Raw genomic sequence first — 18,412 nt, 5'->3', positions numbered from 1 at the left:
CTAATCATCAATTAGCCTTCTGAGCCAATGAGCAAACACATTGTACCATTAGAACACTGCAGTGATAGTTGCTGGAAATGGGCCTCTATACACCTATGTAGATATTGCACCAAAAAGCAGACATTTGCAGCTAGAATAGTCATTTAGCACATTAGCAATGTATAGAGTGTATTTCTTTCAAGTTAAGACTAGTTTAAAGTTATCTTCATTGAAAAGTACAGTGCTTTTCCTTCAAAAGTAAGGACATTTACATGTGACCCCAAACTTTTGAACGCTAGTGTAAGTTATACAAAATGCTAAATGTAATTATTAATTAAATTTATAAAGTACATTTCATAAATCTAAAAAAAATATATCAACAAATTAAAACGAAAAAAAAAAGTTTGACTTAAGATTTTCATTGTCGGATCTGATTTGTTAGAATTTACCAATAGTCGATCAGTCGAACATGTTGTCTTTTTTTTTGAAGCACAGCACACGGGATGGATCCATAGAAAGTGTGATTATATGTAGTAATACACACTGGTCACTAGGTGTCAGCAACATCACATGGACACCAGGCTGGTGTATGACGAGAGTATGGCCAACTAAACAAACAGGCGCCATGACTGCTACCAAGGACTTGTTGCGTGCCATTGCTGGCGTGACATTTAGTTTTCTTGACAGAATAAACCAAAATAATATGTCTATATATAGTTCTAAACATACTCCAGCTCATAAACTTACAATAAAACATGATTTTATTTCGTGAAAGTATAATTTTGCAGCCGTATTTGACGCACTCTGCTGCTACGTTATGACCAGCAGGCACTCTAACTAGGGATGATGTTTGATAAGAAAATATCGAGTTCGAGCCTATTATCGAATCGTCTTATCGAAGCGATTCCTTATCGATTCTCTTATGGAGTCCAGATAGATTGTTGTATATGGAAAAAAACACACAATATTTGGTTTAACAAATCACTTCACATTCTCTACTGCTCGCTACTATAGTATTACCATATCTGAGTTATTGTGCAGAAATGTGGGGAAATAACTACAAATGTGCGCTACATTTGTTAACTGTGTTACAAAAAAATGTAATTAGACTGATACATAATGTTGGATATAGAGAACATACAAACACTTTATTTATTGAGTCAAAAATATTCAAGTTCAATGATTTGGTAAAATGCAAACAGCTAAAATGATGTGGAATGAAATGATGGAATGGATGAAGTAAAGAAGTGAAACATTGTACTGATATGATCCACTTTAAGAGCTTGTTCAAATGCTTACAAAGTACAAAGAAGAAGAATTATGAGAAATACTTTCAACCTTATTGAAAATAAGATATTCTTCATCTCAGTATATTAATAATGACTGAATTAATTAATTACATATTACAAAACTGTTGTATATACTAATTCACACATATTTTATTATAAAAAGGTCAGTAAATGATGTATATATTTGTAAACGCTATGAAGTGGGAAAGGGGTAGGATTAAATAAGCTATACTTCTTCCTACTCGTGTAAAGTGAAATGATGTGAAAGTGTGATGTATTATGATGTGGTCGGATCATGTTTGGTTTAGTTATTTTCTGTTAGTTTTGGACTTCCTTAGTTGTTTTGTGCACTTCAGGGGTTTGTTTTAGTCACCATGGTTACTTATGATTTTCACCTGCCTTGTACGCACACCTGTTGCTCATCAGAGATTCTATTTAAGCCTACCTTTTCCGCTCACTCGTCGTGGCTTCATTGTTTGCATTTGCAACAGTTACGTTGGCATTCTGCTTTTCCAGCTCATCATTCCTGTGCTAAAGTTACCTTAGCTTCTAGTATTCCTGTGCTAAAGTTACCTTAGCTTCTAGTATTCCTGTGCTAAAGTTACCTTAGCTTCTAGTATTCCTGTGCTAAAGTTACCTTAGCTTCTAGTATTCCTGTGCTAAAGTTACCTTAGCTTCTAGTATTCCTGTGCTAAAGTTACCTTAGCTTCTAGTATTCCTGTGCTAAAGTTACCTTAGCTTCTAGTATTCCTGTGCTAAAGTTACCTTAGCTTCTAGTATTCCTGTGCTAAAGTTACCTTAGCTTCTAGTATTCCTGTGCTAAGTTACCTTAGCTTCTAGTATTCCTGTGCTAAAGTTAGCTTAGCTTCTAGTATTCCTGTGCTAAGTTACCTTAGCTTCTAGTATTCCTGTGCTAAAGTTACCTTAGCTTCTAGTATTCCTGTGCTAAAGTTACCTTAGCTTCTAGTATTCCTGTGCTAAGTTACCTTAGCTTCTAGTATTCCTGTGCTAAGTAAGTTTTTGCTTTAGCTTCTCGTGCGAACGGCACGCTTTCCTTTTGTTTCGTTCCTGTCTGTTGTAATGTGTATGATTTATGAGAAATTAATCATCTCCTACCTGCACGCTTTCGTCCGGAGCCGCCAGTTTTGCGTCCCAGTAACGTACCGCCGCACGCTGCACCCCACCGTGACAAATGACTGAGCTACGTGACGTCATTTCTTGTGATGTCACACGGGGCATTTCTTGTCGGGACGGGATTCGTTCCAAGTGATTCGAATAAAGAACCAACTCTTTTTCTTTACTATAGTGGTCTCGATAACGGGTACCGGTTCTCAAAAAGGGATTCGAGTCCGAGGACTCGGTTCTTTTCTTATCGAACAACCGGGAAAACCGGTTTCGAGTATCATCCCTAACTCTAACACGCACAGGACGGCCCAATAAACGTACAAAAAATACACAGACCAAAAAATTCATTAGCTTTCGGACTACATTGTGACTTTTATTGATGGCGAACCTTCACTTCCCATATTTGTCTTCTTGCCGGCTTGTGGGGAAAGTGACGTAAACACTTTCCGCATTTCTCGTGGGTGGAACAGCCCCATGCTGCACAACAGGGTGTTTTTACACCTTAGAAAACGAACAAAGAAGCGCCGCAAATGCGTAGCATCAGCTCAAAGTTGGTAGCAGTCATGACACCCTGTGGGTGCCTTTTGACCAATCATTGAGATATAATAAGATAGCCTGAACTGGAGATGGCCATACACATCTCTGATGGATACACACATAGCAACCCACAAAAGGGGTAATGGAGGAAATCAATGGTAATATTACCTTCCCAAGTTGGCAATATAAACTTATAAATAGTCGTAACCATTAACAGGTTTTGCTTCATTAAAAACATCAAGTTATTTAATTGCAAAGGATCCACAGTCCTTCTCACTCGCTATAAACATTACGCTGGTATTTTTATTTTGCCACGAGCTGGACGGAACAAAAAGAAAGCGCTCACACGCACCTAACAAGAGACATGCTAATACGCTACATTAGCTTAAAAATGGCATCAGGACAAAGCAGTGAACTTTTCCCACCAAATAAAAAGCTGAAGTCGGCAACATTTTGGATACTTAAAAAACGAGCAGAGATATCATTAAAGACGATAGATCACCATTTTTTTTTTAAAAGCTGCCAGACGAAGGTTGGGGCTAAAGAGTCTAATAGGCTTTACATGCCAAAGTACAGGTAAGACATAATGACTGAGTTAGTGGCGAGTTAATACATGAAGAATTGAGTTAAATATAAACGTGTACTCCTGTCAAGGGCTTCATTCAGTGACCATGTAACATTACAGCTTGCTTCTTCCTCTTTGTGCTGGATAAACTATACACATTGTAGTTTAATGCAGCAGCTGTAGAATAACAGCACTATACTCCTTCCACATGAAGTTCAGTTCAGTTTATTTGGAACATGTAGACCAGGGGTCACCAACGCGGTGCCCGCGGGCACCAGGTAGCCCGTAAGGACCAGATGAGTAGCCCGCTGGCCTGTTCTAAAAATAGCTCAAATAGCAGCACTTACCAGTGAGCTGCCTCTATTTTTTAAATTGTATTTATTTGCTAGCAAGCTGGTCTCGCTTTGCCCGACATTTTTAATTCTAAGAGAGACAAAACTCAAATAGAATTTGAAAATCCAAGAAAATATTTTAAAGACTTGGTCTTCACTTGTTTAAATAAATTCATTATTTGTTTTACTTTGCTTCTTATAACTTTCAGAAAGACAATTTTAGAAAAAAAATACAACCTTAAAAATGATTTTAGGATTTTTAAACGCATATACCTTTTTACCTTTTAAATTCCTTCCTCTTCTTTCCTGACAATTCTGACAATGTTCAAGTAATTTTTTTTTTTAATTATTGTAAAGAATAATAAATACATTTTAATTTAATTCTTCATTTTAGCTTCTGTTTTTTCGACAAAGAATATTTGTGAAATATTTCTTCAAACTTATTATGATTAAAATTCAAAAAAAAATATTCTGGCAAATCTAGAAAATCTGTAGAATCAAATTTTAATCTTATTTCAAAGTCTTTTGAATTTCTTTTAAAATTTTTGTTCAGGAAAATCTAGAAGAAATAATGATTTGTCTTTGTTAGAAATATAGTTTGGTCCAATTTGTTATATATTCTAACAAAGTGTAGATTGGATTTTAACCTATTTAAAACATGTCATCAAAATTGTAAAATTAATCTTAATCAGGAAAAATTACTAATGATGTTCCATAAATTATTTTTTTAATTTTTTCAAAAAGATTCGAATTAGCTAGTTTTTCTCTTCTTTTTTTCGGTTGAATTTTGAATTTTAAAGAGTCGAAATTGAAGATAAACTATGTTTCAAAATTTAATTGTCATTTTTTTCGTGTTTTCTCCTCTTTTAAACTGTTCAATTAAGTGTAAATATCATTAATTATTAATAATAACATAGAGTTAAAGGTAAATTGAGCAAATTGGCTATTTCTGGCAATTTATTGAAGTGTGTATCAAACTGGTAGCCCTTCGCATTAATCACTACCCAAGAAGTAGCTCTTGCTTTCAAAAAGGTTGGTGACCCCTGATGTATACAATACAATGTCATGCATCATATACCTCTAGATGTTTCATTACAGCACGTCCGAAAAGGAGTAGGAAGAAGCTGAGCTTATTTAATCCTACCCCTTTTCATACCATAGCAATTTTATCCCATTTCCTTGTTCTCTGTAACAGAACAGTGAACAAATAAATAATATACCGTAGTAGTAAACACATATTAAATACATAAATAATCGTTATTCCAGTTAGATGATTAAGATGATTAAATAGGCATGTATGACTGTTGATGGAAATAACACTTCAGTCACATTTACAATGAGATAAAAGACTATTAAAATATATTCCAATTGAAAAATATATATAAAGACAGAACAATAAGATCATATGGACAGCCGTAAGTGTTTACATTTTGCTTTATATTTATTACTTTACTTATTTTTTGTCTGGTTTTGTATTTGTTTTGCATCATCCCGTGAGGTGTATATTACTTTTTTTGTTCGGTTTGTACTTCATGAAGTTTTGCACTTGTTGTTTTTTTGTGTGTTTTCATTATATTTGGATGTATTTGTTTGGTTTGTATGATATCCATTAAGTAAGACTACGTATTATGTTGAAGGGGGCAGGAAAATATAAGATTTTTCTTCATCCTGCTCCTTCTCAGGCATTGCTGTGTAAATGTGTGTTTAGTTGCTGAGCTTTAAAGGCCTACTGAAAGCCACTACTAGCGACCACGCAGTCTGATAGTTTATATATCAATGATGACATCTTAACATTGCAACACATGCCAATACGGCCGGGTTAACTTATAAAGTGACATTTTACATTTCCCAAGAAACTTCCGCTTGAAAACGTCTATGTATGATGACGTATGCGCGTGACGTCAATGGTTGGAACGGAAGTATTCGGACACATTGAATCCAATACAAAAAAGCTCTGTTTTCATCCCAGAATTCCACAGTATTCTGGACATCTGTGTTGGGGAATCTTTTGTAATTTGTTTAATGAACAATGGAGACTGCAAAGAAGAAAGCTGTAGGTGGGATCGGTGTATTAGCGGCTGGCTGCAGCAACACAACCAGGAGGACTTTGAGGTGGATAGCAGACGCGCTACCGTGAGTACAGCTTTGGCTTCCAAACATTTGATCGCTTGCCCGTACGTGCGTGGCGCTATGTGCATGTCACGTACGTAACTTTGGGGAAATATATGTTTCTTGCCGACTCTGATGGCGGCCGGGGTGTCGTCGAAAGCTACAACGCCCGCCGCCGCCGCCATCCCGTAACTAAGTTAGCTTCAATGGCGTCGTTAGCAACAGCATTGTTAAGCTTCACCAAGCTGGAAATTATTAACCGTGTATTTACATGTCCATGGTTTAATAGTATTGTTGATCTTCTGTCTATCCTTCCAGTCAGGGATTTATTTATTTTGTTTCTATATGCATTTGAGCCCGATGCTATCACGTTAGCTCAGTAGCTAAAGAGCTTCGCCGATGTATTGTCGTGGAGATAAAAGTCACTGTGAATGTCCATTTCGCGTTCTCGACTCTCATTTTCAAGAGGATATAGTATCCCAGGTGGTTTCAAATACAAATCCGTGATCCACAATAGAAAAAGGAGAGTGTGGAATCCAATGAGCCAGCTTGTACCTAAGTTACGGTCAGAGCGAAAAAAGATAAGTCCTGCACTGCCTCTCTAGTCCTTCACTCTCATTTTCCTCATCCACAAATCTTTCATCCTCGCTCACATTAATGGGGTATTCGTCGCTTTCTCGGTCCGAATCTCTCTCGCTGCTGGTGTAAACAACAGGAAAATGTGAGTAGTCCTTCCTCTGGTGACGTCACGCTACTTTGGTACAGGCAAGGCTTTTTTATCAGCGACCAAAAGTTGCGAACTTTATCGTCGATGTTCTCTACTAAATCCTTTCAGCAAAAATATGGCAATATCGCGAAATGATCAAGTATGACACATAGAATGGATCTGCTATTCCCGTTTAAATAAAAATAATTCATTTCAGTAGGCCTTTAATTGTCTATCCATCAAAGATGCACATCATTGAAGGAGATAAATCAAAAATGAAATGAACATTTACATTTATACATTTTTTCTCTGAAGGATCAATAAAGGTAATTTTAGTAATGCAATTATTAATTAAATAATACTTTTTGTTCATTTATTATTTTGTACTGTTTTTCGACTATATTTATATCTCTTAAATAATGTATTTGATTTTATAATTTTCTGTTGTGAAATGAATAAATGCATGCTAATTGTAAGAGTGTGATTGTTACCCAAGACATACAAATGTATAGTTGTTGCATGGAGGTGGGGTCAGTGGCCAATGCCAGCTTGACCGTTGAATCAGACGCCTCTGAATTGAGTGGGCAACTCTTGTAAAATACTCCTGGTAAATGTAGGAAGTTATTTATGCATATCACATATGAAACAAGAATGTATATAACAGTATGTATGTTATATCCCGACTTTAGGGACACCTGTCGAAGCAGAATGTGTGCTGTAACCTTTGACCTGTGTGCAGCTCAACAAGAGGCGCAGAGGGCTCAGTTCTACGTGGAGAAAGCCAAACAAGACCAGAGGCAGAAGATCATCCAGGCTGAAGGAGAAGCTGAGGCTGCCAAGATGGTAACCATCTTTCTTTTTCTCCACGTGGTCCTGCTCTACCATAATAACCACCTTTGTCACCCACCATGTGTCAGCTGGGCCAGGCCGTCACCAAGAATCCGGGCTACCTGAAGCTGAGACGGATCAGAGCCGCACAGTCCATCGCCAAGACGGTCAGTGTGCTCACTTTGAAAAGACGTCTGATTCACACTGATGATGATGATGATGATGATGATGTGTTGCTCTCCCCCAGGTGTCCACGTCTCAGAACAAAGTGTACCTGAACGCGGACAGTTTGGTCCTGAACCTACAGAACCGAGACCTGTTTGATAAGTAAGTCTTTCTGTTTTGGTCTCACTGGAAATGTCTTGATAGACACAGGACCGCTTTGTTACGCCTTTGTGAATGTTGACACACACACACACACACACACACACACACACACACACACACACACACACACACACACACACACACACACACACACACACACACACACACACACAGTGGCCTTGTGGTTAGAGTGTCCGCCCTTAGACTGGGAGGTTGTGTCATACCAAAGACTACCAAAAATGGGAGCCATTACCTCCCTGCTTGGCACTCAGCATCAAGCGTTGGAATTGGGGGTTAAATTGGGGGCTTTCTGCTCCGCCTCTCCCAGTCTGTGGAACGCTCTCCCTGACCACCTGAGGGCACCACAGACTGTGGATGCTTTTAAAAAAGGCTTAAAAACCCTTAATTTTAAAAAAGCCTTTTTTTTTTTTTTTAGATATATGTGTGCTAGTTCTAGCTCAGGGGTCACCAACGCGGTGCCCGCGGGCACCAGGTAGCCCGTAAGGACCAGATGAGTAGCCCGCTGGCCTGTTCTAAAAATAGCTCAAATAGCAGCACTTACCAGTGAGCTGCCTCTATTTTTTAAATTGTATTTATTTACTAGCAAGCTGGTCTCGCTTTGCCCGACATTTTTGATTCTAAAAGAGACAAAACTCAAATAGAATTTGAAAATCCAAGAAAATATTTTAAAGACTTGGTCTTCACTTGTTTAAATAAATTCATTAATTTTTTTACTTTGCTTCTTATAACTTTCAGAAAGACAATTTTAGAGAAAAAATACAACCTTAAAAATGATTTTAGGATTTTTAAACACATATACCTTTTTACCTTTTAAATTCCTTCCTCTTCTTTCCTGACAATTTAAATCAATGTTCAAGTAATTTTTTTTTTTATTGTAAAGAATAATAAATAAATTTTAATTTAATTCTTCATTTTAGCTTCTGTTTTTTTGACGAAGAATATTTGTGAAATATTTCTTCAAACTTATTATGATTAAAATGCAAAAAAGTTATTCTGGCAAATCTAGAAAATCTGTAGAATCAAATCTAAATCTTATTTCAAAGTCTTTTGAATTTCTTTTAAAATTTTTGTTCTGGAAAATATAGAAGAAATAATGATTTGTCTTTGTTAGAAATATAGCTTGGTCCAATTTGTTATATATTCTAACAAAGTGCAGATTGGATTTTAACCTATTCAAAACATGTCATCCAAATTCTAAAATTAATCTTAATCAGGAAAAATTACTAATGATGTTCCATAAATTATTTTTTTAATTTTTTCAAAAAGATTCGAATTAGCTAGTTTTTTTCTTCTTTTTTTCGGTTGAATTTTGAATTTTAAAGAGTCGAAATTGAAGATAAACTATGTTTCAAAATTTAATTGTCATTTTGTTCGTGTTTTCTCCTCTTTTAAACCGTTCAATTAAGTGTAAATATCATTAATTATTAATAATAACATAGAGTTAAAGGTAAATTGAGCAAATTGGCTATTTCTGGCAATTTATTTAAGTGTGTATCAAACTGGTAGCCCTTCACATTAATCACTACCCAAGAAGTAGCTCTTGCTTTCAAAAAGGTTGCTGACCCCTGCTCTAGCTATTAGGCTGTTCTAGTTTTTATTTTATTTTGCTATTTACTTGTTGGGGGCAGCTATTTGTGGTTCTAGCGTTGTTGTTTTTTAAATGCACTGTAGCACTTTGAGGTTGTTTGTTCAATGTAAAGTGCTTTTACAAATAAAATCTAATATTATTATTATTATTATTATTATTATCATTAAATCATCAAATGATTCCCGAGCTCGCGCACGCTGCTGCTCACTGCTCCTCTCACCTCCCAGGGGGTGAACATGGGGATGTGTCAAATGCAGAGGACACATTTCACCACACCCAGTGTGTGACAATCCTTGGAACTTTAACTTTTAACACACACCGTGTACCGTATTTTCCAGACTATAGAGCGCACCGGTATATAAGCCGCACCCACAGAATTTTAAATGAATTTTCCCGTATATTAGTCACACCGGACTGTAAGCCTCGGATATATACTTTGTGAAATGAGTTATTTACACAGAAAGATTCTGTAAATGTTTCAAACAAAACAGAAGTCCTCGTCATGGACCCACTAGCTGCACAAGCTAGCTCTCCAATTAGGTAAACAGACTCACTAACTCCACTGAGGAGTTTGTGAAAGTGAAACCATACAAAAAGAATGTCGTTGTAAATTAATAATACTAACACAGACACTCGTAAAAGTGTTAGCATATTAGCTCATGCTAACAAAGCTAGAGTCATTACCTCAGCACGTACAAGTATGCATGAAAACACTCCTGCAGACCTCACACATTGCACACGTCAGTGATTATTAACAGTTGTAGTTATACTGTAAAACTTACAAATGTTGTATGGATTCTTCATCACTCCAAGCGAGTAGAACAGCACTTTGGGTAGGTAAAAAAAAGGCACTACCCGTAAATGGGAGGACATTTGCAGTGAGGAAACTCGGCGTAGCACAAAGAATAAAACACTTTCCCGGTGTATTTTCTTGTTTTTTAAAAAAAAGGAAACTATTTTATTATGGCGTTCATGGTAGAAAAATCCATATTTTCTGCACAGTTTTATAACGGAGGGTTCAAAGTGTAAAAAAAAAAAAAAAGTAGCAGTTTATAGTCCAGAATTTATGGTATTCTTGTTTCAAGTTGCCACACATTCGAACATGCAATAATCTATTTACCGTATTTTTCGGACTATATATTGCTCCGGAGTATAAGTCGCACCGGCCGAAAATGCATAATAAAGAAGGAAAAAAACATATATAAGTGGCACTGGAGTATAAGTCGCATTTTGTGGGGAAATGTATTTGATAAAAGCCAACAGCAAGAATAGACATTTGAAAGGCAATTTAAAATGTCTAAAGAATAGTGAACAACAGGCTGAATAAGTGTACGTTATATGAGGCATAAATAACCAACTGCTATGTTAACCTCACATATTATAGTACAGGGGTCACCAACCTTTTTGAAACCAAGAGCTACTTCTTGGGTAGTGATTAATGCGAAGGGCTACCAGTTTGATACACACTTAAATAAATTGCCAGAAATAGCCAATTTGCTCAATTTACCTTTAACTCTGTTATTATTAATAATTAATGATATTTACACTTAATTGAACGGTTTAAAAGAGGAGAAAACACGAACAAAATGACAATTAAATTTTGAAACATAGTTTATCTTCAATTTCGACTCTTTAAAATTCAAAATTCAACCGAAAAAAAGAAGAGAAAAACTAGCTAATTCGAATGTTTTTGAAAAAATAAAAAAAATAATTTATGGAACATCATTAGTAATTTTTCCTGATTAAGATTAATTTTACAATTTTGATGACATGTTTTAAATAGGTTAAAATCCAACCTGCACTTTGTTAGAATATATAACAAATTGGACCAAGCTATATTTCTAACAAAGACAAATCATTATTTCTTCTAGATTTTCCAGAACAAAAATTTTAAAAGAAATTCAAAAGACTTTGAAATAAGATTTAAATTTGATTCTACAGATTTTCTAGATTTGCCAGAATAATTTTTTTGAATTTTAATCATAATAAGTTTGAAGAAATATTTCACAAATATTCTTCGTCGAAAAAACAGAAGCTAAAATGAAGAATTGAATTAAAATGTATGTATTATTCTTTACAATAATAAAAATTTTTTTTACTTGAACATTGATTTAAATTGTCAGGAAAGAAGAGGAAGGAATTTAAAAGGTAAAAAGGTATATGTGTTTAAAAATCCTAAAATCATTTTTAAAGTTGTATTTTTTTCTCTAAAATTGTCTTTCTGAAAGTTATAAGAAGCAAAGTAAAAAAATTAATGAAATTATTTAAACAAGTGAAGACCAAGTCTTTAAAATATTTTCTTGGATTTTCAAATTCTATTTGAGTTTTGTCTCTCTTAGAATTAAAAATGTCGGGCAAAGCGAGACCAGCTTGCTAGTAAATAAATACAATTTAAAAAATAGAGGCAGCTCACTGGTAAGTGCTGCTATTTGAGCTATTTTTAGAACAGGCTAGCGGGCTACTCATCTGGTCCTTACGGGCTACCTGGTGCCCGCGGGCACCGCGTTGGTGACCCCTGGTATAGTAAGAGTCATTCAAATAACTATAACATATAGAACATGCTATACGTTTACCAAACAATCTGTCACTCCTAATCGCTAAATCCCATGAAATCTTATACGTCTAGTCTCTTACATGAATGAGATCAATAATATTATTGGATATTTTACGCTAATGTGTTCATCATTTCACACTTAAGTCGCTCCTGAGTATAAGTCGCACCCCCGGCCAAACTATGAAAAAAACTGTCACTTATAGTCCGAAAAATACGGTAGATAAATATTTGTGTTTGTGTGCACTCATGTTTGCTTACTCTAGTGCAGGGGTGGGCAATTAATTTTTACCGGGGGCCGCATGAGCAACCCGAGCACTGCTGGAGGGCCACATCGACAATATTTCAATTAAATTTTGCTCAATATTATTTTTGATATATACCGTAAGATAAATAATAATAATAATTAATAATAATGGTAATACTTCAACATAGTGTGTGTAACAGCATTCCATGACTAATATATATAAATTAACATGAATAATAAATGACAGTAAAATAAGCACACGTATGACTGAGGAGTCATAGTGTAACTTTGTGTGGTGTTTGAGTTGTCCGACTTTATGTGTGGCCATAAACACACCAGTGGTTTAGTGCTATGCGTGTTGGTGACAAGTTGGTTTTGGCCTGGTTTGTACAGCAGAAAATGACTAGTTTTTCCAGATAGAATTGTTTTACTCATGTTTTTGGTGTGGTTATGTCCGAATATAAACAGTTTTGCTCAATAAAGTGATGGATATAATTACTGTCCTCGAAGCATCTCCATAGACGTTACAATAATTGAACGGTGTTCAATTGAACGGTGTTGACGAACACCGTTAGGGCCGCTTGTTGTCACTGTCACTCAAAGTTGCATTGCAAAATTACACAGAATAAATATGTTTATTTTGTTTAGAATTCAGATGGGATTTGATTTGGTGCGCGGCATATATTTGCTGCGCGCAGCGGACGCTTGAGCAGTGCGCAATTGCGCAGGCGCGCACCTTAGAGGGAACGTTGCTTGGCAGTCCATGTCTTGTTGAAAACACACCATTCTTCATCAACTTTTCTCTTTTTAGCGTCTCGGGTGTAAACCGTGCATCACTTGTCGCTGCATGTGCACCTTCACTCGCAGGTTACACACGGACACACGCCCATAAATAATACTTTTCAAAATAAAAGCAGCACAGTTGTATTGCGCGCACGACATAGATGTTTTTTCAACTTTATTTTGTGATTGCAGCTGTTCACATTCACTCACAATCACGCACACGCATACGTCCACACGGAAGTAATACAAATAACGATTTTCAAAACAAAAGCAGCACCGTTGTATTGCACACTCGACATAGATGCTTTTTTAAATTTATTTTGTAATTTATAATTGGCCTCACACGGGCCGGACAGGGACGCACAAAGGGCCGGATGCGGCCCGTGGGCCGCAGAATGCCCAGGTCTGCTCTAGTGCTTCGTAATTATTTTTATTACGTGCCCCCCCTGGAATAAGAAAATATTTATTCCCCCCCCCCCTCCACCGCAACTAGGAGTAGTATCATTTGTCTATAAACGTACCTCTGCATAACATTGTTTTCTTATTAACATTGAAGAAAAGGACAAAGCGGTCTGTCCTCGTGTCACGCCAAGCGCTACATACACTTCGTCATATTCTAGTACGTCAAACAAATGACAATGTCAAATGTCACACTTGCCCCCCCCCGGCATGGCGGCCCGCCCCACTCTTTGAGAAGGACTGACTTACACCGTCCTTGGCCTCATCGTTGTCCACCCGTGTGGAACTAAGCTAACAGGCCTTGTACTGCGTCACCAGACTAGTCCCACTGTCGCCATTAAAACTTTTTTTTGAAGTAATCAACCAAAAATTGCACAACCACGAGCTCCAAAGTAGTCATTTGTTGTTAGTAATTAGCTCCAACATATCAGTTGAAAACTGAAGCAATTTTTAACCATAAATAATTTGAGGTGAAAAAATAAACGCTTCTTTGATGCATCACAATTAGAATGTGGGCCATTTAGGAATCAGTGGACAAACATTCATTGTTTAAATATGTTCAATAAAGTAATAAAGACAGTTCTAAAATGCAGCTTTAATGCTAATGGTCGCTAAACGTGAGTTTATGTTTGGTTCTAACTAACCACACCAGGGGAGTCAAAGTCATTTTAGTTGGAGGAAAGTCTATTCCCAAGTGGACCGCACTGGTAAAATCATGGCTTAATAAAGACAACACTTGGGGTGTTTTCTTTGTTCTACTTTGGCCAAAAATACAACACGCACATTCTGGAAATGTACATATCCCAAAAATCCTCTTGACAAAAAAACACTTGAAGTTAAAAATGGTGCAGTTTCAAAACCACAACAAAGGATATAATGAACTTCGAGACCGTCTCAGTAAAGCCATGATTAAACTTTTAAGTCCTAGCCTATTTGGCATTGAACAAAATACTAAATAGAAGAGTTTCTATGATTTATTATCTAAGTATCAAATACAGTCTGTCTATGTCAAAGGCCATACGTTTGGAATAGGAACAAATATTTAACATACAATTTTCTTTGTTTTTTGGTTTGATAATTAAAAAACGGAAAATACAATATCCATTATCTTAATTAATGTATTTGAAAATCGAGAATAAGAGTTAAAACAGCGAGTGTAATACTCTTTTTTTACGTTTAATATTTGGAGATATGGTGGACTGCACATGTGCAGTGTCTCTCGACTGTGAGCGATCCGGAACAACAACAACAACAACAACAGAAGAAGAAGAAGAAGAAGAAGAAGAGCAATGTTTGCCTGCTGGATGGACAGCCAATAAAATGTGTTACTTTCCAAGGCTCCGGACATTAAATAGAAGAGAATCCTGGACCGTGACAAACTGGTCCTGACGACACTGAGATCGTTCTTTGTCTTCTTCTGTTGTTGTTCCGGGTCACTCGCAGACGAGGCACTGAGCATGTGCAAGTCACACACATTGAACAAGGAATTAATCATCACCATTATTTAATATTAATTAAAACATTTTTCATTGCACTTTCTATTTTAAACAAAGGAATGTGAAGCTGGCTTTTATTTCAAAATGAAACCATTCAAATAATTCATTAATAACCAAATAAAACGTACAAAAGACGAAGGGCTACCTAAAATAAATATGCCATTGCAGAGTGCGATCAAAGTGCAAACAAGTGAAAAAAATCAGATTATGCACAAAAGGCAGATAGAAAGCAACACAGTATATAAAGTACATAAAGTATTTTACGGACTACAAGGCGCACTTAAAATCCCTTTTTTCCCCCTCAAAACTGGACAGTGCGCTTTATAACCATAATTCTGGTTGGAAGCAATTTTATTTGGTACATGGTGTAATGATAAGTGTGACCAGTAGATGGCAGTCAAACACAAGAGATACGTGTAGACTGCAATATGAGTCAAGTAAACAGCACCAACATTTTAAATGTTCCATAGAAAATATAGAACATTACACACGGCGCTCAAAAATCTATCAAAATGTTTTAGTAGAACTTTGGTAAGCTATGAAGCCACACCACTTGATGGATGGTACTGTGCTTCAACATAGGAGTATTATTATGCTGTGTGTATAAGGTAAGACATATTATCTGCTGTTTTGTTTCAAAATATTATGCATTATACATGTTATAGGGGTGTAACGGGACGTGTATTTGTATCGAACCGTTTCGGTACGGGGGTTCCGGTTCGGTTCGGAGGTGTACCGAACGAGTTTCCACACGGACATATTAAGTAGCGTAACGCACGTTGTGTAAACAATGCACACCGAGGCACAACACACTGCATGCTAGCAGCTAACGGGCTAGGATAGACTGACCATACGTCCTCTTTTCACCGGACATGTCCTCTTTTGCCGAGTTTCTTAAATGCCTCAAATGTCTGGCATTTTGAGTTAGGGCTGCGTGTATTTTCAATGTACGTTCAGGGTTAAGAAGGGGTTGAAAACAAAACAAACAGCAGCATTGGTGAGGGAGGGGCAGAGAGAGAGAGAGAGAGAGAGAGAGAGAGAGAGAGTTATGATAAACGTGCATGCGTCGCCAGGCTCTGCTTTTTATCCATAGATTTATTTTTGTATCATCTATAGCAGGGGTGTCAAAAGTGTGCCCTGGAGGCCATTTGCGGCCCACAGCTAATGTCTTAAAGGCCCACGGCACATTCTAAAAATACTATTCAAATCAACAAAAACATAACAAAAGTGAAATAAAAAAGCTTAAAGGTTAAATGTCATTTAGAAAAAGTTGCAATGTTGACTAATAAAACAAAGCTGCTTTTTTTTTTCTTTCAAACTGTCATTGCTCAAAACATAATATTGAATCAAAATCAATGTTATTATGAATTATTGACCTATCCAAGGTTCCCATTACTTCACATCAAATATTACACTAAGAAAAATATTTTTGGTGGAAGATTTTGCAAATTTGGTAAATAAATAACCTAAAAATTTATATTTTGTTGTTTTCTTACTGTACGGAAAATGAATCGAACCGTGACCTCTAAACCGAGGTACGTACCGAACCCAAATTTTTGTGTACCGTTACACCCCTAACATGTCATGTAGACCAGTGTTTTTCAACCACTGTGCCGCGGCACACTAGTGTGCCGTGAGATACAGTCTGGTGTGCCGTGGGAGATGATCTAATTTCACCTATTTGGGTTAAAAATATTTTTTGCAAACAAGTAATTATAGTCTGCAAATGATGTGTTGTTGTTGAGTGTCGGTGCTGTCTAGAGCTCGGCAGAGTAACCTTGTAATACTCTTCCATATCAGTAGGTGGCAGCAGGTAGCTAATTGCTTTGTAGATGTCGGAAACAGCGGGAGGCAGCATGCAGGTAAAAAGGTATTTAATGCTTAAACCAAAAGTAAACAAAAGGTGAGTGCCCCTAAGAAAAGTAATTGAAGCTTATGGAAGGCTATGCAGAACGAAACTAAAACTGAACTGGCTGCAAAGTAAACAAAAACAGAATGCTGGACGACAGCAAAGACTTACTGTGGAGCAAAGACGGCGTCCACAAAGTACTTCCGAACATGACATGACAATCAACAATGTCCCCACAAAGAAGGATAAAAACAACTAAAATCTTCTTATGATTGCTAAAACAAAGTAGATGCGGGAAATATCGCTCAAAGGAAAACATGAAACTGCTACAGGAAAATACCAAAAAAAGCCAAAAAGCCATTAAAATAGGAGCGCAAAACAAGAAGTAAAACACTACACACAGGAAAACAGCAATAAAGTCAAAATAAGTCAAGGTGTGATGTGACAGGTGGTGACAGTACACCTACTTTGAGACAAGAGCTATAGTGATGAATGCTTGGTTATGCTTTGAAGTCATATCCAACAATTGCCACAACAACTTTTTACTGTCAACTGAGTTTCGTTTTTTAATGATTTCTGCTGGTGGTGTGCCTCCGCATTTTTTCAACGCAAAAAATGTGCCTTGGCTCAGAAAAGGTTGAAAAACACTGGTGTGGACCACAAGGAAGTGTTTCCAATTTAGAAAAAAGAATGACTCCTTTAATGCGCCCTATAATCCAGTGCGCCTTATATGTGGTGAAAGACTGATAATAGAGCATTGATGGGCAGTGTGCCTTGTAATCCAGTGCACCCTATGGTCTGGAAAATAGGGTATGTCTTTGGCCAAATAAAAGGTTATTATGTGTGGTATTTAGGTGTGTCTTTGAGAGGTGGATGAGTACGGGGTACGGTTGATGTTAGGGTCGTCTGTATATATTGTAGCTTGTTTGCCGGCCCGCTCTGTTAGCAACAAGCTTTACAGCGCAGGTAAATGATGGCGGCTGAGGAAAGAAGAGAATTGTTGTTGACTGTATTTGTCTGAATGTGCACACCAACACAGCTCGGCCGTGCAACTCTTTTTGGCGTTTGTTGTTGGTTCACCCGCGCGGCAGCATTCCTGGGTTTCGGGAAAACCAGCGGGAGTGCCTAGAGAAAGGAGAGGCATGCGGTGGTGTTGCGGGGATAAAATGCATGCCTGCTGGTCATTCTGGGAGGGGGGGGGGGGGGCGCGCTGACATTGATTTGTTGTTAATAGTTTGAGGAGGCTGATGTAGCTTCAGTCTCACATGAGTCCACTGTCTGGTGCGTGAAATGCAGCCGAGCCTGTTTTTTTAATGTTGGCATCACCTGATGATCACCCTCATTTCATCGCAGCTGACAAAATCGTGATCGCAAGTAATTGTGCAGCCGTACAAAGAATAGGGAAAATTGGTTTGCCACTCGTTTTAAATTCCCATTTTCAATTTTTTAAACACATTCATGAATTCGGATAACGATCCGTTTTTTATCATCCAACAAAAAAACGGGGAAAGTTGTTTTTTCTGTTAAATTATTTTTCTATTCCAAACTAAAAACGGATGGCGGCGACATACACGGATTATATTTAAGAGGGTTGCGTTACACTCTGCGTCCACATGTTGGG

General features: G+C 37.0%; 1 protein-coding gene across 1 annotated transcript in view; it reads left to right on the top strand.

Annotated features, from left to right (window-relative positions):
- Positions 1-18,412, top strand: part of LOC133644543 (prohibitin-2-like) — a 30,932-nt gene that overhangs the window by 8,719 nt on the left and 3,801 nt on the right. The window contains exons 7-9 of the mRNA XM_062039091.1: positions 7,382-7,485; positions 7,560-7,637; positions 7,718-7,797. Coding sequence (XP_061895075.1) covers positions 7,382-7,485; positions 7,560-7,637; positions 7,718-7,797 — 262 coding nt within the window. The remainder of the gene's footprint in view (positions 1-7,381; positions 7,486-7,559; positions 7,638-7,717; positions 7,798-18,412) is intronic.

This window comes from Entelurus aequoreus, linkage group LG27, assembly GCF_033978785.1.
Source record: "Entelurus aequoreus isolate RoL-2023_Sb linkage group LG27, RoL_Eaeq_v1.1, whole genome shotgun sequence".
In the NCBI taxonomy this organism is placed as follows: Eukaryota; Metazoa; Chordata; class Actinopteri; order Syngnathiformes; family Syngnathidae; genus Entelurus; species Entelurus aequoreus.
This window is presented reverse-complemented; position numbering and strand designations above follow the sequence as displayed.